This window comes from Melozone crissalis, unplaced genomic scaffold (genome assembly GCF_028551555.1).
Source record: "Melozone crissalis strain CALT ecotype California unplaced genomic scaffold, PUWL_Pcris_2 ptg000101l_1, whole genome shotgun sequence".
Lineage (NCBI taxonomy): Eukaryota > Metazoa > Chordata > Aves > Passeriformes > Passerellidae > Melozone > Melozone crissalis.
In genome coordinates, this window is record NW_026535878.1 from 158747 (window position 1) to 180084 (window position 21338).

At 54.6% G+C, this 21338-nt stretch overlaps 1 protein-coding gene across 1 annotated transcript in view; it reads right to left on the reverse strand.

Annotated features, from left to right (window-relative positions):
• Positions 1-20831, reverse strand: part of SOX13 (SRY-box transcription factor 13) — a 28021-nt gene extending 7190 nt beyond the window's left edge. Inside the window, exons 1-3 of the mRNA XM_054291635.1 lie at positions 20783-20831; positions 845-1046; positions 13-118 (exon numbers count right to left, since the gene is read on the reverse strand). Of these exons, the coding sequence (XP_054147610.1) occupies positions 13-118; positions 845-1045 (307 nt within the window). The 5' untranslated portion in view covers position 1046; positions 20783-20831. The remainder of the gene's footprint in view (positions 1-12; positions 119-844; positions 1047-20782) is intronic.
• Between the last annotated feature and the right edge of the window lie 507 nt (positions 20832-21338).

The window sequence follows — 21338 nt, forward strand, 5'->3', positions numbered from 1 at the left end:
AACGTTTCCCACCTTCCTTCAGGTTCCTGTTGAAGTCCAGCTTCTCCTGGCCGCTCCCGGCCGGCTCGAAGGCGGAGCGCCGGGGCTCGGGGACATCCCCGGAGGGAGAGCGGGATTCCTGAGGGACACAGAACGTCACTGCCACCCCCAGGGACACCCCCAGCACGGCACATCCCCGTCTGGTGGGATGCAGGGAGCTGGAGCACTCTCTGCCAGGAACATTCCCTGAATCCCATCTAGAGAGCGTCATGGAAATGCTGGAATTTTCTCCCATTGTCCCCTGAGCTCCTCTCCCCTCTGAGAGCAGAGCAGGGAGAGGGAAAACCCCAGGACAATGGGAAAGGGAGGCTGAAGGGATAGGGAACACCTGGAAGGGGTTGTTAGAGGTTCCACACTGAAGATGAAAACCTCAAAGTCCAGCGACAACCCTATGGGCAAAGCTGAGGTCTCATTCCCCATTTTCCAGGGTTTTGGGGCTGAATCCTCAGGGAAACCAACCCTTCACACCCTGGGAGCTCTTGTTCCCGGTTTTCCAGGATTTTGAGCTCAATCCTCAGGGAAACCAACCCCTTCACACCCTGGGACCTCTCGTTCCCTGTTTTCCAGGGTTTTGGGGCTCAATCTTCAGAGAAACCAACCCTTTACACCCTGGGAGCTCTTGTTCCCACTTTTCCAGGTTTTAAGGCTCAAAAGAGCAGCCAAAAAAACTTGGGAAAGCCTCAAATTTCAGTGTTAATTCATCGGGATGAGGAAAAACCACGCGGAGGAGCAGCCACCACCTCTTCCATGGGATGGAGGGTCTGGAGCAGGGCTGGGGGCAGCAGCACCAAATTGTCACACTCACCTGTGGCAGGGCCTGGGGGTCGGTGCCATCCCGGGGAGGTGGCCCTGGTGGGTCCTGGGGCCGGGGGTCAGCGCTGGGGGCAGCCCCCGGGGGGGTTTCAGGGCCGCCCTCCTTCTTCTCCTCGGTCTTGACGGCGCAGTTCACCATGGTGCCCGCTCCATCCAGCTCCGGGGGTGGAGAGACGGGGCTCCTCATGGACATCCTGGGGACAGCAGGGGTGTCACCATGGGCATCCACGGGGTGTGGGCACCCGTCTGATGGCCTGGCCCTGCACTGGGTGCCCCATGGTGCAAGGACAGCGTCCCTGGGGTTTGCCATGGGCAAAGCTGAGCTCTTGTTCCTGGTTCTCCAGGTTTTTGGGGTTCAATCCTTGGGGAAACCAACCCTTCACACCCTGGGAGCTCTTGTTCCCTGTTCTCCAGGTTTTCGGGGCTCAAACCTCAGAGAAACCAACCCTTTACACCTTGAGAGCTCTTTTTCCTGATTTTCCAGGATTTTGGGGCTCAGACCTCAGGGGAACAAACCCTTCACAATCTGGGAGCTCTTGTTCCCAATTCTCCAGGTTTTTGGGGCTCAATCTTCAGGGAAACCAACCCTTCACACCTTGGGAGTTCTTGTTCCTGGTTCGCCAGGTTTTTGGGGCTCAATTCTCAGAGAAACCAACCCTTTACACCTTGAGAGCTCTTTTTCCTGATTTTCAGTTTTTGGGGCTCAATCCTAAGGGAAATCAACTCTTCACACCCTGGCAGCTTTTTTTTCCTGGTTCTCCAGGTTTTTGGGGCTCAATCTTCAGGGAAACCAACCCTTCACACCTTGGGAGTTCTTGTTCCTGGTTCGCCAGGTTTTTGGGGCTCAATTCTCAGAGAAACCAACCCTTTACACCTTGAGAGCTCTTTTTCCTGATTTTCAGTTTTTGGGGCTCAATCCTAAGGGAAATCAACTCTTCACACCCTGGCAGCTTTTTTTTCCTGGTTCTCCAGGTTTTTGGGGCTCAATCCTTGGGGAAACCAACCCTTCATACCTGGAAATGGAGGAATAAATTCCTAAAGGCAACCCAGAGATCCCAGAGATTGGGATTGAGGGACAACATGAGGGACTTTAATGCCACATCCAGCAAGCCCAGGCTCAGGGTGACAGGGACCAGCACCTGAGGGGTCCGTCACAGCTCCAGGTGCCGTGCCTGGAAAGCCATCGGAGCAGCCGCGGGTTTCCCGATCCAACGGGAAGGGGAAATCCTGGCTCTGCCTAACAATGGCTGGGACGGCACCAGAACAGCTCCTCCAGGAACCCCTGGCATGGGAGGGAGCTGGGACTGGAACTGGGCACCAGAATGGCTCCTCCAGGAGTCCCTGGCACGGAATGGATGTAGGGCCAGGAGTGGGCAGCAGAACGGCTCCTGTGGGAGTCCCTGCCATGAGATGGACGTAGGACCAGCCGCCAGAATGGTTCCTCCAGGAATCCCCAGCCATGGGATGGACCTGCGACCAGGACTGGCCACCAGAACGGTTCCTCCAGGAATCCCTGGAATGCGATGGGACCGGGACTGGCCACCAAAATGGCTCCTCTGGGAGTCCCCAGCACAGGAGGGACCTGGAACCAGCCACCAGAATGGTTCCTCCAGGAATCCTTGGAATGCGATGGGACTGAAACTGGCCACCAGAATGGCTCCTCTGGGAGTCCCCAGCACAGGAGGGACCTGGAACCAGCCACCAGAATGGTTCCTCCAGGAATCCCCAGCCATGGGATGGACCTGGGACCAGGACTGGCCACCAGAACGGTTCCTCCAGGAATCCTTGGAATGCGATGGGACTGAAACTGGCCACCAGAATGGCTCCTCTGGGAGTCCTCAGCACAGGAGGTACCTGGGGCTGGCTACCAGAACAGCTCCTCCAGGAGTCCCTGGCACAGCACCACCAAGGCTCTGCCAGGACAAGGGGCTGACCCCAGGAATGGCTCTCCCTGACCCCACAAACCCCTTTGGGTGCCAATCCCCATCCCAATCCCCATGCTGCTGGACAGACACTGCAGGAATGATGATGAGTTTTATAGGGAACAGGCTGTAGAGGACCCCAAGCACTGGCATTCCATGGGGTTTGTCCCCAAAAAATGTTTCCCACTCCTCGTTCTGTGTGCCAGGGCTGCCAAGAGCGAGTGCCAGGATCGGTGGTGGCCACAGGGATTTGCCTTCTGTGGCCACCAAGCCTCACACCACACAGCAAGAACGGGGACAAGCATTGTCCTCGCCTTTCAGCGGGAATAATGGGAAAAGGAGGCAGCTAAGGAAGGGGTTTATCCCAGAATCGGGAGCTGGGTTGTGGAACTGCCTTGCAATGGGAGCAGCACCTGCTTGGGGGCTGTCACCCCAAACCCAGCACCCTCTCCCCTCCCAGACCCCCCTCAGGAGCCCCTCAAGGCAGTTTGGGGGTGCAAAGCGGGGTGGGGAGGGCTGAGCTGGGCCGCCCGGCTTGGGGGCAGCAATTACATAACAAACAAAGCCCGGCTCAAGCTGCGAATTAATCAAACGGCTGAAAATAAAACCTTCCTCTCAGGAACTTCAAACAAAAGAAATGAAAACAACAAGGCCGGCTGGGTAATGAAAAGCCAGGGCTGTGAATAGGGGACAAAAGGAAGTGGAACAATGGGGTGTTGGACAAAAGCAATAAAGTAAAGGGAAGTGTGACAGCTCCACAATAGGGCACTGTGCTCGCCAGCCTTTCTGATCTTAGCGGGCCTTTTTTTAATCTCGGTTCCCTCGCCCTCTGCCGAACAAACCCGCCGGGTTTCCTCCCGGCCCCGCATTGCCCGGGGGCTGCCGCATCCTGCGGCGCCCCTTCCTGCCCCGGCTCACCTTGGCCCCCAAAATCCATCACCGGGAAGGACCGGCCCCGGTGGGAAGCTGTGCCCGCTCCAGCAAGGATTGGCCTTGTGGGGATGTTTTAAATGGGGAAACTGAGGCAGGAACGCACAGCACTTCAGGTGTGCGTGAAGCTCCATTTCCCCCAGAGTTTTTAGGGTTTTTTTCCATGCAAAAATCCAAATTTTGTAGTTCTGGGATGCTCCACGGCACAGAGCGATGGCTTTGGTTTGAGACAGGCACAAAATCCCATCCCAGCCCTCCCACAGGTCCTATTCCCATTGTGCTTCACCTCCCAGTGCAGCCACTGGAAGTTCACTCTTAAAATGGGGCCAGGCTTTAATAGGGCCGTGTTTGAAAGAGGCCTCCTCGAGGGTTTGTTATCCACCCCGCCGAGCAAACAAAAAAAAGGGGAAAAGGGGGAAACGGCGCTGTTATCTCATTGCGGGCTGGTCTCAGGTGTGGGCTCCGGGGCTGCCTGGGGCACACAATGGGCACGGAACAATCGCCCTGGCACGGCACTGAAAGGATCTTCTTGGTTTGTAATGCTCCCCATTAAATCCAGGGTGGGGAGGAAGGGAGGGAATGGGGTTGGGATGGAAACAGATCCCAGATCCTCATGGGATGCTTCCTTCCCTCACAGCTTTCTGGGGGCTCATCCCACAAGCCCTGAAATTCCCACTGTTCACCTTTCCTCCCAATCCCAGCCCGGCAGCTCCAAGATTTTGGGGATGGTGACAGTTTGTGTTTCCCGGTTTGTGGCCGCGAACGGCACGTCCTGCAATTCTCCCGGTGGCCGTGCCACCCTTCCTGCCCGCCAGCCAGGCCTGATCCTATCGGCAGAACAGCTCCAGGGGCTGGGAAAAGGGGATGAGGTGCCAGAAAACCCCCACCCTGCCCGGCACCGGTTTTGGGACCTGAGGGATGCCAAAATTGCGGCACTGCAGGAGTTTGGGATCCAGGAGATGCCAAAATCCCGGCACTGCAGAACCTTGGAGATCCAGGAGATGCCAAAATCCCACAGCCTGGGATCCAGGACAATCCAGGAGATGCTGAGATCCTGGCACTGCAGAAGTTTGGGGTCCAGGAGGTCCTAAAATCCCAGCACTGCAGGAGCTTGGGATCCAGATGTTGAGATCCTGGCACTGCAGGAGTCTGGGATCCAAGAAACATCAAGATCCTGGCACTGCAGGAGTTTGGGATCCAGATGTTGAGATACTGGCACTTGCAGGAGTTTGGGATCCAGATGTTGAGATCCTGGCACTGCAGGAGTCTGGGATCCAAGAAACATCAAGACCCTGGCACTGCAGGAGTTTGGGATCCAGATGTTGAGATCTTGGCACTGCAGGAGTTTGGGAATTCAAGGGGCAATGAGATTCAGAACTTCAAGAGTTTGGGGACCTAAGAGATGTGTGACCAAGAGATGCCGAGATCCTGGCACTGCAGGATCTTGGGGACCCAAGAGCCACCAAGATCCCTCACCCCATGTCACATCACTGCTGCCTCAGGGCTCATCCTGTCCCTCAATTTGGGGACAATCCCACCCCAGGGACAGCAAGGAGACCCTTGGTGAGCGGCATGCCCAGATCTTTGGGATCACTCTGCTCTCTCCTGCCCATCAGGTTCTCCCAGATCCTGGAATTCTTACTCTCCTCACTCCCAAATCTCTCCATCCACATCTCTTCACTTCAGGACCCCAACATGGTGCCCAAACACCCCCAAAAAAACCTCATCCCACCACCAGAGCCCAGGAAATTTGGCAAAACAAGGAAAAACCCGAGGAGGAAACACCAGAAGAGCAACGCCGGCACGAGCAGCAGCCTCGACACCCCTGGGAGAGGGCAGAGGAAAAAATAAAGACACACAAGGAGATTTTCCTCTTCCAGGCAGGACCTGAGGAATCCCGGCCGGCCACCGGGACAGACAATAGCCCATCTCCTGCCAGACGAGCGGGGCCGCTTTCCTGCCAGACTTGGAATGTCCTTTCGGGGCTGCTTCCAAGCGTTTCCGCCCCGGGTGTCTTCCAAGAGAGAAAAGAATGGATGTTTGCTCTGCCGTGCCCGGCCAGGGATGGCCAGGGGTGGCCCATGGCCCTGCCTGGGGGAAGTTCATGGGGCTGCTGGTGCTTCCCTGGGGATCCAGAGGACCCCGGGATTTGGGGTCATTCCCTGGGAATGGCAGGTGGGGATGGGGGATATGGGATGCGCCGACCATGCATGGGGGTGGGAGAAAGGTGGGTGAGGAAATGCAAGACCCCAGGGTTTGATGGTTTGGAAAAAATTTGGTTTTAAACCCCAAAAAGCAATGGAATGAGAATTTTCAGGCCCAAAATTGCCACCACCACCACTACATCAGAGCCACAGGGTTTGCTGGTTCTACAAAAATTTTTTTTAACCCAAAAGGCAACAGAATGATGGCGTTTTCAGCCCCAGAAATGCCATCATCACCATATCAGAGACACGGGGATTTCTGGTTCTGAAAAATTGGTTTTTAACCCCAAAATGCAACTGGATGAGAATTTTCAGCTCCAGAAGTGCCACCACCACCATCATATCAGAGCCACAAGGTTTTCTGCTTATGAAAAATCATTTTTTAGCCTCAAAAGGCAATGGGATGAGTGTTTTCGGCCCCAGAAATGCCACCAACACCATGCCAGAGCCACAGGGTTTGCTGCTTATGAAAAATTGGTTTTTAACCCCAAAAGGCAATGGGAAGAGGGTTTTTAGACTCAGAAATGCCACCACCACCACGTGAGAGCCACAGAACCACATGTCACTGCTCAGAGCCCGTGTCTCTGGCCAGGACTGTGTCCCCAAGGTACCGGTTCTGAAAAATCATTTTTTAACCCCAAAAGGGATGAGCGTTTTCACCCCAGAAATGCCATCACCATCACGTAAGAGTCACAGGGTTTGCTGGTTCTGAAAAATTGGTTTTTAACCCCAAAATGCAACTGGATGCGGGATTTTAGACTCAGAAATGCCACTGCCACCATGTCAGAGCCACTGGATTTTCTGGTTCTGAAAAAACATTTTTTAGCCCCAAAAGGCAACAGAATGAGCATTTTCAGCCCCAGCAATGGCACCAGCAGCACATGAGAGCCAAAGCTCCATGTGTCACTGCTCAGAGCCCGTGTCCCCTGCCCGGGCTGTGTCCCCACCCCGCTGCCTCACAAAGCAGCAGTGGAAACGCTCCAAATTTGGGCTCAGCCCCATCCTCGGCCGCCTCCGCCTTCTCGACACCTCGGCAGCAGAAAAACGCAAAGAGAGCTCAGGGCGCCGGAAAAGCTGCAAAATCCGCCCTGAGATGGAAGAACTTTGGTGGCCACGGGGGATTTGCGGAGGGGCATGCTCCGAGGGGCAGCAGGAGCAGGATGGGAATTGCCTGGTTTGTCCTTTCCCAATGGAAAATCCCCATCCCAAAGAGACCCCCAGACCCCAAATGCCCCTTTCCATCCTGTCATGGGATGGGGTGAGCAGGAGCTGGGATGTCCCGCTGTCCACCCAAACCAGGTGGATGTTTGTCCATCCTTCACCCACCCTCAGCTCCCTGAAGGAGATTTATCCATCCCTGAAGGAGAAACAGCATCTGGAAACATCCAGAAATGTCCCCACGGGGTCAGGGCACGGCGGTGACGCAGCGGTGACAGCGCCAACATCACGGAAACTCCCGGCACAGGAAGGGGTCGGGGTCACCCCTGTGCTTGTGCCACCCCCACTTCCACCATGTCCCCTCTCCAGCACTGTGGGACCCCATCCTGGTGTCCCCATGGAGGGATGTTCCCTCCTCACACCTGGAATTCTCAGCACAGCCCTGTTATGGGGGTTTTTTGGGAGTGCAGCATCAACTTTCCATTTTTTAAGATGGAAAGGAGCAATCCAGGTCTCCAGGTTGAATCATAAAGAAATTGCAACCATTTTAACCAATTTTATCCCAAAAAGCCCCCAGCCTGCCCCTTCCAAAGACCTCCAGGCCATACCCAGAGTTATTAATGAAGTGCACATTGCCCTGATGAATTCCTGCAGAGTTTTGGGGGCAAATCCAATCGATCCCACTCTCCAAAATTAGAGGAAAGAGCGTAGCAGGGATTCATCCCTAAATTCTCTCAAATGCAAGGCAGGGAGGAAAAGGGAAGGATGAGTCAACCCCCACACATTCCCTGTGGGCATTGGGATCAGGATCCGTGCCCCACACATCAATGGGATCCATTGGATCCGTGCCCCACACATGATTGGGATCAGGATTCATGCCCCACACATCACTGGGATCAGGATCCATGCCCCACACATCACTGGGATCCATTGGATCCGTGCCCCACACATTCCCTGAGGGCACCTGGATCCATCCCAACCTCTGGGACCCATCCCAGTTTCCCTTTGCATGGAGAATTTCCATCTCCCTCTGCTTTCCCACTACTCCAAGGGGGTTCATTCTTTAGAATCCCAAAAACCATCTGGGACCTTCCTTCCCAACCCCAAATCCAGGGATTCTGCCTCCCACGAGCCTGTGTGTGTGACAAAACCCAGCCAGGAGGTCCATAATTATCCAAATTAAACCCCATCCCTGGAACATAATTACCCAAACAAAACCCAATCCCTGGAACATAATTGTCCAAATAAAACCCAATCCCTGGAACATAATTACCCAAATAAATCCCAATCCCTGGAAGCAGCCGGATCCTTCCCTGGCCCGGGGCCACCTCTTTTCACAGCCACGACCCAAACGCATTTTTCCTTTTGCTGTGGGGAGGGTTTGAAATAGGAGGGGAAAAAAAAAAACTAAAAATGCCTGAACCTCAGGTGGAACTTCCTGGCTGTGGGATTTATGAGGCGGGAATGATCTCATCAGGGAAGTGGAGGAAACTCCGCTGGAATTATTTCCAACCCCACAAAATCCCGGGAACAATCCCAGGAGGAGCCACGTGATGGCCCCGGGACCAGCGCTGGTCATTCCCGTTTCCTGGACTCCAGAGAAGATTTGGGAGCTTTGGGTTGGTTCTGCCACTCCAGGAGATGAATCCCTAAGGAAAAGGGTCCTTGCAGCACCTCTGGCACGTCCAGGGAATTTTATGGGGTTTTAGGGGAAGGGGATGCTCGGGAGAGGGAAATCAAGGGCAGGGAGAAGTCTGACAACACAAAGTTTCCTTCACAGAGAATCACAGGTTTAAACCTCTAGGAAAAAGCAAAATCCTTTTTTTTATCCCCCTTTTCCTCTGCCCTTCCCATCCCTCCCTGCATCAAAACCCTTAAAAAGCCCAAAATGTTCCCTCTTTAACAGAGGTAACCCCGACACTCTGAAAAATGAGGATTTACCCTTTTTTCCCCTTTTTTTTCTGTATCAGAACTAAACATTAAAAGATGTTTTGGATCCAAAATAGAGGCAATCCTAGCGCTCTGGAAAATAGCGATTTACCCTTTTTTCCATTTTTTTTCTGCATCAGAAATAAACTTTAAAAGATATTTTGGATCCAAAATAGAGGCAATCCTGGAGCTCTGAATAATGGGGATTTACCCTTTTTTTTCTGCATCAGAAATAAACTTTAGAAGATATTTTGGATCCAAACCCACCTGGACTGCGGGTGCTGAGCCTTTATCCCAAATCCAGCGAGGTTTGGGATCATTTCCATGACCCACAGAGGGGTTCTGGGGACAGCTCCACATCTTTGGGGATCTGGAGAAACCCTGAAATCCTCCAGCAGAAATCCCTGGAGCAGCTCCTCCACCCCCTTGCTCCCCAAGATGATGGGAATGAAATTCAAAAAGTGACAAAACCCAGAAAAATAAAGAAAAATCTGTGATGAGGATGGGGACGACTCACCCAAAAGCTGGCACGGCGAGCCTGGCACGGCGAGCCTGGCACGGCTCCCTCCTTGCCCTGCCCCCTGAGCGGGGTTTATCGGGGTGGCCGATCTCGGTGGCGTTTTTGTGTCACTCGTGTCACTCAGCGTTTCCAGGCACGGCCGGGGGCGGGGGGCTCGGCTGAGGCGCCGAGCGCAAACGAGATTTTAATCAGGGATTTCAACCAGACTTGACTTGAAACCTGACTTCAGAGCAGAATTTCAAGCAGATTTTAGACCAGAATTTAAAGCAGGATTTAAAACAGAATTTAAAGCAGATTTTCCTATCGCCTGAGGGAGGGAGGGCCAAGATTTCCAATCCTTTTCCTGGCCCTATTGGGAAAAAAAAAAATCCCAAAGCAGGGCTCGGCCTCCTGCCCTGCAGCTCCCAGTGGGAGGGAAGCTCTTCCCAAACCCTTTTTCCATGGGAAACCCATGGGTGGAGTTGGGGATGTGCAGAACTTGGTGCTGGGTCCATCCCAGTCCCTTGAGCTTTTATGGGATTTTAAACCTTCCAATAATTCCTTTTTTTCCCAAGTTTTGGGGTGTCAATCCCATGTCAAACCCCATATCCATAACCCCCCATCCTTGAGCTTTTATGGGATTTTGAATCTTCCAATAATTCCTTATTTTTCCAGGTTTTTGGGGAGTCCACTCTATGTCAAAATCCATATCAGTAACCCCCAACTCTTGAGCTTTTACGAGATTTTAAACCTTCCAATAATTCCATATTTTTCCAGGTTTTTGGGGTGTCAATCCCATGTCAAACCCCATATCCACAACCCCCAACTCTCAACCTTTTATGGCATTTTCCACCTTCCACCAACCCATTCTTTTTCCAGCTTTTCCCATACGTGGGCACCAATCCCACCTGGAGTTTCCCAGGATTGCTGGGCACACCCAGGAGCACCCAAGGGTGCTCGGAGCCAGCTCTGGGGTCTGTCACCAGCAACACAAAGCCCCCAGTCGCACCCCAAAATCTTACGGGGCCGCGTTTCCGCCCCGCTGCCACAGCCGGCAGCGCCCCGGAAACCTTTGGGGTCCCTGAAGCATCCTGAGCTGCAGCAAACACGTCCTCACCTCCAGATTGTCCCCAAAAGGGACATGGAGGGACAAAAGGGGACACAAAGACAATTCCCAAATTCGGGGTGTGGAGAGCTCAAGATATTGGGGTTGCTTCACCTTGCAGCAATGGAATTTTTTCCTGATGTTTTGGGAGCTGCCCCAGGAGCCATCAAGGCCTTCATGAACTTCACTGTGAGGGAAAAGGTGCCACTGGCTGCTCCTCACCTGCCCCAAAATCATCTCCTGTCCCCAAATCTCCTGTCCCAAAATCATCTCCTACCCCAAAATCATCTCCTGCCCCAAAATTACCTCCTGCCCCCCAAATAATCTACCCCAAAATTATCTCCTGTCCCAAAATAATCTCCTGTTCCCAAAATCATCCCCTGCCTCTCAATCATCTACCCCAAAATAATCTACCCTAAAATCACCTACCCCAAAATCACCTACCCCAAAATCATCTCTTGTCCCCAAATCATATCTCCTGCCCCAAAATCATTTTCTGTCCCCAAATCATCTCCTGCCCCAAAATCATCCCCTGCCCCTAAATCATCTCCTGACCCCAAATCATCTCCTGACCCCAAATCCCTCCCCAAATTCAGTCCTGACTCCGTTCCCACCAGGCTCACAGGAGTCAGGGATGGATGGGGTTGGATGAAACCCCTTGAGCAGAATATTTTTGTCCCCGTTTCCTCACCCAGCCGGGGCTGTTTGGGTGCTGTTTGCCTGCTTTGGGGTGCGGGTTTGGGTTCCTGAGCTCATCCCCCACCTTGGGTGACGCCGAGCATCCGCTGGCGGCGGCGCTTCCGCGGCCTCACGTGTGCCAGGAGCTGCAGGAGCGCCCAGCAGCCATTGCTGCTGCTATTTTGTCATTTTTTGGGCATTATTTCAGCTCACAGAGACACCCCCTGGTTCTGGGGTTTGGCATTTGGGGTTTGGGACACCCCACTTCGCATCCCGCTGCGGGATCCAAAGGGATTTGGGAGCAGCGACTTCGGGATTGCAACAGTCCCAAAGGGATGGGTTTGGGGTTTGGGTCGCAACCCTCCTCTCCCTGTTGGGTTTGGGGGAATTAAAAAACAGCAAATTCAGCTCTGGGGTGGGCTCCTCACCTCGGGGGGAACAGAGGGATTTGGCAATGAGGGATTTGGGAAGGAGAGTTTTGGGAATGAGGGATTTGGGGGGGTTTTCACCTCACAACAAAATCCCAGCACAGACCAGAAGTTTTGGGAACAAGGGGTTCTGGGAATGAAAGTTTTGGGAATGAGATTTTTGGGGTTGTTTTCACCACAACAAAAATCCAGCGCAGACCAGAAGTTTTGGGAATGAAGGGTTTGGGAATGAGGGTTTTGGGAATGAGGGTTTTGGGATCAAAGGTTTTTGGGGTTGTTTTCCCTGCACAACAAAATCCCAGCACAGACCAGAAGCCGCCTGCCCTCCCCATTTGGGACAGGGTGTCAAACTGAGCTCCCCACGTCCTGCAGCACACAAGGGGTTCATGGTGTTGGTGGCACCTGTGTCACCCCCTGTCCTATCCCGGTGTCCCCTGGGCTCCCTGAGCAGTGGGAATTGGCAGCTCTGGCCTCCAGGAAAACAAATGGATTTGGGGTGGAGTTTGGGGCTGTGTTTGCAGCCTGAGGAGTCCCAGGCTCCTGTGCCTGTTCCCTGGGCTGTACCAGCTCTGCCCAGCCCCCAGAATGAGCTTTTTTAGGGGAAAACACACAAATCCCACATCCAAAAATGTGTTTTCCCCAGCCAGATTCCCAGCACGGACCCACAAACCAGAGGAAACCCAACAGGAAGGAGCCAGAACGGGATCGCAGAGAACCCAAATCCCTAAAAGAGCCCCTAAAAGCAGCAAATCCTGCTCTGCCCTGCCCAGCCTGCAGCTGGGCTCTCCGGGGGACCTCCCTGCTCCTAAAATCCACATGGAAAACCAGCGGGACGGGGCTCCCCGCTGGAGCAGCCGCGCGGGGTCCGTGCCACCCGTGCCACCCCCGCCCGTCCCTGCCGCGGCTCCGGGCACGCTCCCGAGCCAGCCGTGCCCCGGGGGACCCCGCTTTCCGCTGGGCGTGAGAGGAGAACAATGGGGCCGAGCCCTCCATTGTTCCAGACAAAAGATAAGGCCGGGCTCTGGCATTCCCCAGCGCCCGCCCTGCTCGGGAGCTGCTGTTCCTTCCCGGCCCTGCCATTCCCAGGCTCTGCCAATCCTAATTCTGCCATTCCTGGCCCTGCCATTCCCAGGTTCTCCATTCCCAGGCCCTGCCATTCCTAATTCTGCCATTTCCAGGCTCTGCCATTCCCAGGCTTTGCCATTCCTAGGCTCTGCCATTCCTAATTCTGCCATTCCCATTTCTGTCATTCTCCAGCTCCGGCATTCCTGGTTCTGCTGTTCCAAATTTCTGCCATCCCCAGGCTCTGCCATTCCCCAGCTCTGCCATTCCCAGCTTTGCCATTCCCAGCTTTGCCATTCCCAGTTTCTGCCATTCCCAGGCTCTGCCATTCCCAGGCTCTGCCATTCCCCAGCCCTGTCATTCCCAGCTCTGCAATTCCCAATTTCTGCCATTCCTAATTCTGCCATTCTCCAGTTTTGCCATTCCCAGGCTCTGCCATTCCCCATTTCTACCATTCCTAATTCTGCCATTCCCAGCTTTGCCATTCTTAATTCTGCCATTCCCCAGCTTTACCATTCCCAGCTTTGCCATTCCCAGGCTCTGGCATTCCCAACTCTGGCATTCCTGGTTCTGCCATTCCCCATTTCTACCATTCCTAATTCTGCCATTCCCAATTTCTGCCATTCCCAAGGTCAGGGCAGAGGATTTTCCAAGCCATCCCCACAGCAGGTGACCTCGTGGGGCTGTTGGAGGGAACAGTCTGAAATATTTTAAATTTTGCCTCTCTGCAATTTAAACCTCCATTCCCAGGTCTGAAATATCTGGAATTTTGCTTTTCTGTAGCTCCCTGAGCTGCAGGAGCCCGGGCAGTGCCCAGCACCCGGCAGCTCTGTGGGGGCCGGGGCAGACCCCAGCCCTGCAGGGGCTCCCTGGAGGGCACAGGATGGGCTGGAAACACGGAGATGTTTTCCAGCAGAACTGTCAGAAACTGCATCAATTTATTTCCCTTCTGCATGTTCCCCGCTGGGTTAAAGCGGGTGGGGAGCGCTGATGCATCGCGCAAAACTCCGGCCCGAGCTCCCTGCCTGTGGTGTGAATAAACCAAACCGAACCAGAACCCGAATCCAAACCCGAACCTGAATCCAAACCCAAACCCAAACCAGAACCCAAACCAAAACCAGAACCTGAATTCAAACCTGAACCCGAACCTGAACTCAAACCCAAATCAGAACCCAAAGCCAAACCCCAACCAGAACCGGGACCAGGACCAGAACCTGAACCCGAACTCAAACCCAAACCTGAACCAGAGCCAGAACCTGAACCCGAACTCAAACCCAAACCCGAACCAGAACCAGAGCCAGAACCTGAATCCAAACCCAAACTTGAACTCAAACCCAAACCTGAACCCGAACCACTATCTGGACCCAAACCCAAACCCGAACCTAAACTTGAACCTGAACCCAAACCCAAACCCGAACCCAAACCTGAACCTGAACCCAAATCCAAATTGGAACCCAAATTAGGACCCGAACCCAAAACCAAACCCAAACCCCAATCCCAACCCAAACCCAGTCTGAACCTGAACCCAAACCCGAACCTGAACTCAAACCTGAACCCAAACCCAAACCCAAACCCAATCTGAGCTTGAACCTGAACCCAAACCCAAACCTGAATCAGAACCCAAAAATGCTGCAGGGAGGAGCGCGCAGAGACCGGAGAGCCCAGCCCCGGTTCTCGGGTTGGCCGCGGAGCTGCCGGGACCCCCGTCCTGGGAGCGCCTGGCCCGGCTCGGCTCAGCCCGGCACGGCCCGGGGGCAGCGCGGCTCTCCCGGCTCTGCCTCCCACCGAGTGAGGCGGCTCCGGCAGCGCGGAGCCCCCGCGGCTCGTCCAGGGCTGCTCAGCTCCTCCCGAGCCCCAAAGCTCCTTTATTATCATCCCTGAGCCCTCAGATCCTCCCGAGAACCCCACAGCTCCTCCTCAGCCCCCCGAGATCCTCCTGAGCCCCCCGAGATCCTCCTCAGCACCCCCTCAGCTCCTCCCGAGCCCCAAAGCTCCTTCATTATCATCCCTGAGCCCTCAGATCATCCTGAGCCCCCAGATCCTTCATTACCATCCCTGAGCCCCCAGAGCCTCCTGAGTACCCCTCAGCACCTCCTGAGAGCCCCAAACTCCTCTCTCCATCAGCTCTGAGCCCTCTCAGCTTCTCCATCAGCCCTGAACCCCCAGCTCCCCCATCGACCCTGAGAACATCTGCCCCATCAGCCCCGAGACCCCACGGACCCCTGAGCCCCTCGCCAGCTCCTCGTGAGACCCCCAGCTCCCCACTGATCCCCCCCAGATCCTTCATAATCATCCCTGAGACCCCCAGCTCCTCTTGAGCCCCCCAGATCCTTCACTGTTGTCCCTGAGCCCCCCTCAGCTCTTCCTGATCCCCCCAGATCCTCCTGAGCCCCCCAGCTCCTCAATAATCACCCCAAACACCCCCAGCTCCTCCTGAGTCCCCCAAAACTTCTCCATCCCCATCTCTGATCCCCCCTAGCTCTTCCTGAGCCCCCCGAAACTCCTCCAAACCTCAGTCCTGAGGCCCCCAAACTCCTCCATCCTCAGCCCTGAGCCCCCAAACTCCTCCATCCTCAGCCCTGAGCCCCCCAAACTCCTCCATCCTCAGCCCTGAGCCCCCCCAGCTCCCCCCACTCCTCTCAGCTCCCCCAAAAGCAGCACCTCCGACCCCCCCTCTTTTCCCAGGGGTTCAGGCCGGATTTAGGGGCTCCACGATCCCAAATCTCTTTTCCAGCCCTGGGAACCCCGGGCTGGGGAGCAGTGGGAATTCCTCAGCCTGGTTTGCACCGCTGCTCCCCCGGAGCACAGAACAAAAGGGGGCAGCGGCTCCTGCGGGGCCCCGCGGGCTCGGGGCAGGCGCTGCCCGGCCATGAGGGGATTGTTCTGCTCCAAAAAAAAAGGGATTTTGAAGGAAAATGAGCGGCGGGAGTTTCCCCAGCACGGCCGGGACAGCAGGAGCGGCGCTGCCCCAGGGTGTTAAAGGTGGTCCCGACAGCGACCCCAGAAGGTGTTAAAGGTGGTCCCTGGGTGGTCAGAGCGTTTTTTGGAAGCTTTTTTGGGATTTCTGCCATCCCACGTGCGGGCACAGAGCCCTGGTGCCAGCCGGGAATGTTTGCAGGGGGATAAAGCTGGAACGAGCAGGAAGGTGGCTCTGGGGGTGACAGCATCCCTGAGCCCCCAAACCCGCGGGATCGGCTCTGAGGGACCCCCAGAAGTGATGCCAGCAGCTGTGGCCACCCCAAGGTCCCTGAAAGTCCGTTCGGGTTTGTTGTTTGTGGGTTGGGATCCTGGAGATGAGCACAGGGAGGGCTGGGACAGCAGCAGCTTCCAGAGATCAGGGCATCCCAGAGATTCCCTGTGCACATCCCAGAGATTCCCTCCACACACATCCCAGAGATTCCCTCTACACATCCCAGAGATTCCTTCCACACAGCCCAGAGATTCCCTCTACACAGCCCACAGATTCCTGTCACCTTCATCCCAAAGATTCCCTCCACACATCCCAGAGATTCTCTCCACACATCCCACCTGCATTCCAGAGATTCCCTTCATCTGCATCCCAAGGAATCTTCAGATTCCCTTCATCTGAATCCCAGTGCATCCCAGAGATCCCTGTCACCTTCATCCCAGAGATTCCCTTCATCTGAATCCCAAAGATTCCCTCCACACATCCCAGTGCATCCCAAAGAATTCCTAAACCGGTATCCCAAAAATTCCCTTCATCTGAATCCCAAAGATTCCCTCTACACATCCCAGTGCATCCCAAAGATTTCCTCCACCTGTATCCCAAAGATTCCCTCTACACATCCCAGAGATTCCCGTCACCTTTATCCCAGAGATTCCCTCCACACATCCCAGTGCATCCCAGAGATTTCCTCCACCTGTGTCCCACAGATTCCCTTCATCTGAATCCCAAAAATTCCCTTCACTTTCATCCTAAAGATTCCCTTCACCTGTACCCCACAGATTGCCATCAACTGCATCCCAGATTTCCATCACCTGCACCCCAAAGGTTTCCATCGCCTGCATCTCAAAAATTCCTGTCACCTGTACCCCACAGATTCCCATCAACTTCATCCCAGAGATTCCCTCCACCTGTATCCCAGAGATTCCCTTCATCTGAATCCCAAAGATTCCCGTCACCTCCATCCCAAAAATTCCCTTCCCCTGTACCCCAAAGATTCCTGTCACCATTACCCCAAAAATTCCCTTCCCCTTCATCCCAAAGATTTCCTCCACCTGTATCTGAGATTCCCCTCATCTGAATCCCAAAAATTTCTGCCACCTATACCCCAAAATTCCCATCACCTGTATCCCAAAGATTCCCTTCCCCTGTACCCCAAATTTTCCCATCATCTGCATCCCGAAAATTCCCTTCCCTTGCATTCCAAAGATTCCCTCCCCCTGTACCCCAAAAATTCCCTCCACCTCCATCCCACAGGGATTCTCTCTCCCACCCCACATCCCCACCAGGAAAATCCCAATCCCTGTGTCCCAAATCCCAGCAATGCTCAGCAGGGATGGGCTCCCCACCCTTTTTTTGGGGTTTGGACCCCCTAAAACCTCACCTGGGGGTTCAAATCACCCCAGAGCTGCCTTCACCCCATGGCTGCTCTGCTCAGAGAGCCCCGGTCCCAGCTGAGCACAAGGGACCCCACAAAACCCCAAAATTAAAAATAATCCCAGTGCCGGAGCAGATTTACTGTACCCCTCTTTTCAGGGACCCCAGAAAAGACCAAAATCAAAAATAACACCCCTGAAAAAGCAGTTTTCATATGCTCCTTTGCCCAAAAACCCCAGAAAACCCCAAAATTAAAAATAATCCTGCTGAAAACTTGCTTTAAACATGCTCCCCTTTTTGGGGACCACAGAAACCCCCAAAATTAAAAATAACACCACTGGAAAATTATTTTTAAAATGCTTCCCTGCCCAGGAGTGCCAGCAACCCCCAAAATTAGAAATAATCCCACTGAAAAAGCAGTTTTAACATGCTTCCCTTTTTCTGGGCACCCCAGAAACCCCCAAAATTAAAAATAACCCTGCTGGAAAATTGGTTTTAAAATGCTCCCCTTACCAGGGACACCAGCAAACCCCAAAATTAAAAATAACCCCAGAGCCAGAGCAACTTTAACATGCTCCCCTTCCCAGGGACCCCAGAAAACCCCAAAATTAAAAATAATCCTTCTGAAAATTTGGTTTCAACGTGCTCGCCCTTCCCAGGGGTGCCAGCAAACCCCAAAATTAAAAATAACCTCAGTGCCAGAGCAGATTTACTGCACTCCCCTTTTTTGGGGACCCCAGAAACCCCCAAAATTAAAAATAACCCTGCTGGAAAATTTGGTTTTAAAATGCTCCCCTTACCAGAGACCCCAGAAACCCCAAAATTAAGAATGACCCCACTGAAAATTTGGATCCAATGTGCTCCCCTTCCCAGGAATGCCAGCAACCCCCAAAATTAGAAATAATCCCGCTGAAAAAGCAGTTTTAACATGCTCCCCTTTTCCTGGACACCCAAAAAACCCCCAAAATTAAAAATAACCCTGCTGAAAATTTGGTTTTAAAATGCTCCCCTTACCAGGGACGCCAGCAAACCCCAAAATTAAAAATAACCCCAGAGCCAGGGCAGCTTTACCGCGCTCCCTTGCCAGGGACACAAACCCTTCCCCTGCAGCCCATAAATGAAATTTAAGCCCCTGGAGCACATAACAACTTTACGAGCTGCTCCGCGTCCCCCACCCCAGCCTGGCAGGGCACAGATCCCCCCCTGGCCTGGAGGAATAATAATAAATAATAATAATAATAATAATAATAATAATAATAATAATAATAATAATAATAATAATGGACATTTCGGCAGGGAGACAAAAAGTCCAGAAATTCTCCCCTCAGGACATCTCCAAGCCTGGGATAAACTTCGCTGTGAGACAGATTTAGGGAGAGGGGAGGGTGGAGGTAAAAAAAGCAACGGGGGAGCTGAGATTTTCCAAGAGAGGAAAAAGAGACTAAAAAAAAAAAATTGAGATTTAAAAAAAAAAAAAAAAAAAAGGGATTTAAAAAAATTGGGATTTTAAAAAATTGGGATTAAAAAAATTGGGATTTAAAAAAATTGGGATTTAGAAAAATTGGGATTTAGAAAAACGGAATTAAAAAAACCGGGATTTTAAAAAATGGGATTAAAAAAAAAAGAAATGGGATTTAAAAAAAAAAAAAAAAAACAAAAATTGGGATTTTTGGTGGCGGTTCTTGGTGGCATGGGAGGGGCATAAATCGGTGTGAAAGGAGAGGATGATGAGGGTGAAAATGTGTCAGGAAAAACCGTCCCGAGCCTGGCGCGGTTGTCAAAGGCTCAAAGGCCGGCTGCTATTTTTAACAGCACAAAAGCATCCGAAAATCGCCTGGTTTCGAAAAGAAAAGAGAAAAAAAGATTAAAAAAAGAGACTGAAAAAAGTAGTGTATCAGTGTCACCGGAATGGATCCTCCGAATGAAATTGAAGCGAGAGAGGAAATTGCAGGAATTACAAACAGGAGTTATCGGCTCCATAGGGGAGGGACCTTATCGGGAAAAAAAAATCCCATTTACCGAGTTAATTCTCCTTTTTTCACACCCCGAATCCATCACTGCCGCTTTTCCTGGGGAGTTTTCCGAGCCCGAGGTGCTCAGGAGCCTCCAGCACATTTTCCCTGGAAATCGCTCATCAGAGGTGGAAAGCGCGGAAAATTTCTGGTTTTTCGCCTTTTTCGCCCCAAATCCTCCCCTTCAGGACCACGCAGCTCCCGCGTTTCCCTTCCCCGCTCAACTTTGCCGGGTTGAGATGAGATTTTTCCTCTCTCGAGGGGTGAAAAAACCCCAAATTTCCCCAAATTTCCCGCAGTCCTGCAGGACCATCCCCGCTGTGGGGTCTCCCTGGGGTTGTCGCTGTGATGGTGACAAGGTTTGTGTCCCCTCAAAGCGACAGAGCTCGGCGCTGTCCCCGCTCCCAAAGCCTCTATCGCGACAGTGTCGCGGTGTCGGTGCCTCTCGCCACCCGCGGGTGACACCGGCCGGGTTCTCCTGTGTCGCCTGTCCCCGTGGTGGATGCACCCAAAGTGTCGCTTGTGCCGTGGGGACAGCGATGGAGGACGGGACAAGAGGTGGCGACAACGGGGACCCCAACGCGCTGCGGGCGGGCACAGCCGTGTCCCCCCAAAAGCCACCAGCCCCCGGACACACGCGGCTCTGTCCGTCCGTCCGTCTGTCCTGCAAACCGTGGGGACACCGGCGCGGTCCCCCCTGTCCCCAAATCAACGAGCGGGGACCGCGCGCTGCGCCCGCACAGACCCCGGAGCCGGGATTAACCCCTCACCTGCCGGGATTAACCCTTCTCCAGCTGGGTTTAACTAACCCCTCTCCTGCCCGAATTAACTCCTCCTCTTTTGCCGGGATTAATTAACCCCTCTCCTGCCGGAATTAACCCCTCTCCTGCCCGAATTAACCCCTCCTCTTTTGCCGGGATTAATTAACCCCTCTCCTGCCGGGCTCCCCGGAGCTGCGTGGGGGTCTCGCAGCGGAGTTCGCAGCCCCGAACTTCGCGGCGCTGAGCGGGGCCGGCCCCGCGCCCCTTTTTCTCCTTTTCCCTTTCTCCTCCTCAAGCCCAGGGGTTTGGGGGGGGTTCTCCCGCTCCGTTCCCTCAGCCGCGACTCCTGAGAGTGCTCCCCGACCCCCGAGGGTGCTCCCCGAGCCAGCAGGGTGCTCGGCACCCCGGGGCTGTGCCGGTGCCCCCCGGGCTGTGCCGGTGCCCCTGAAACTGTGCCGGTTCCCCTCGAGGCTGTGCCGGTGCCTCCCGAGCTCTATCGGTACCTCTGGGGCTCTATCGGTGCCCCCCGGGCTGTGCCGGTTCCCCCCGATGCTCTGCCGGTGCCCCCCTGTCTGTGCCGGTGCCCTCGGGTCTGTGCCGGTGCCCCCGGAGCTCTATCGGTACCTCTGGGGCTCTACCGGTGCCCCCCGGGCTGTGTCGGCTCCCCCCGGCCGCACTCACAGCTCCGCTGCGCTGAGCCCCGGTGCCGCCTCCGCCGGTGCTGCCGGTGCCGGTCTCACCCCGGTGCCGGTGCCGGTCTCGCCCCGGTGCCGGTTCTGCCGGTCCCGGTGCCGGTTCCGCCGCCGCGGGCTCCGCCACCGCCTCAGGTCCGCTCCATGTCCCCAGCGCCTCCTCTGGGAGCTGCCCCGGCGCCGGGCGGAGAGAGGGAGCGAGGGAGCGAGGAGGAGGAGGAGGAGGAGGAGGAGGAGGAGGAGGAGGAGGAGGAGGAGGAGGAGGAGGAGGGCCCCGCTCCAGCCAGCCAGCAGCCGCCTCCGGGGCGGTCCCGCGCCCGACCCCTCCCCTCAGAGCCCCCGGCCCACGTGTGACAGCGCCGGGGCTCCCACGCTGTGCCCGGAGCTCCGCGGACAGCCCTGAGCCCCCCAAAGGATGGGGGGCACTCGGAGGGGTCGGGGGGGACACCCCAAACCCCTCCCAGCACCGCGGGGCTGGCAGGGACCGAGGGAAGACCCCCCACTCCCAGCCGTGCCTGGATTTTGGAGAGCCCAGCCCAAATTCC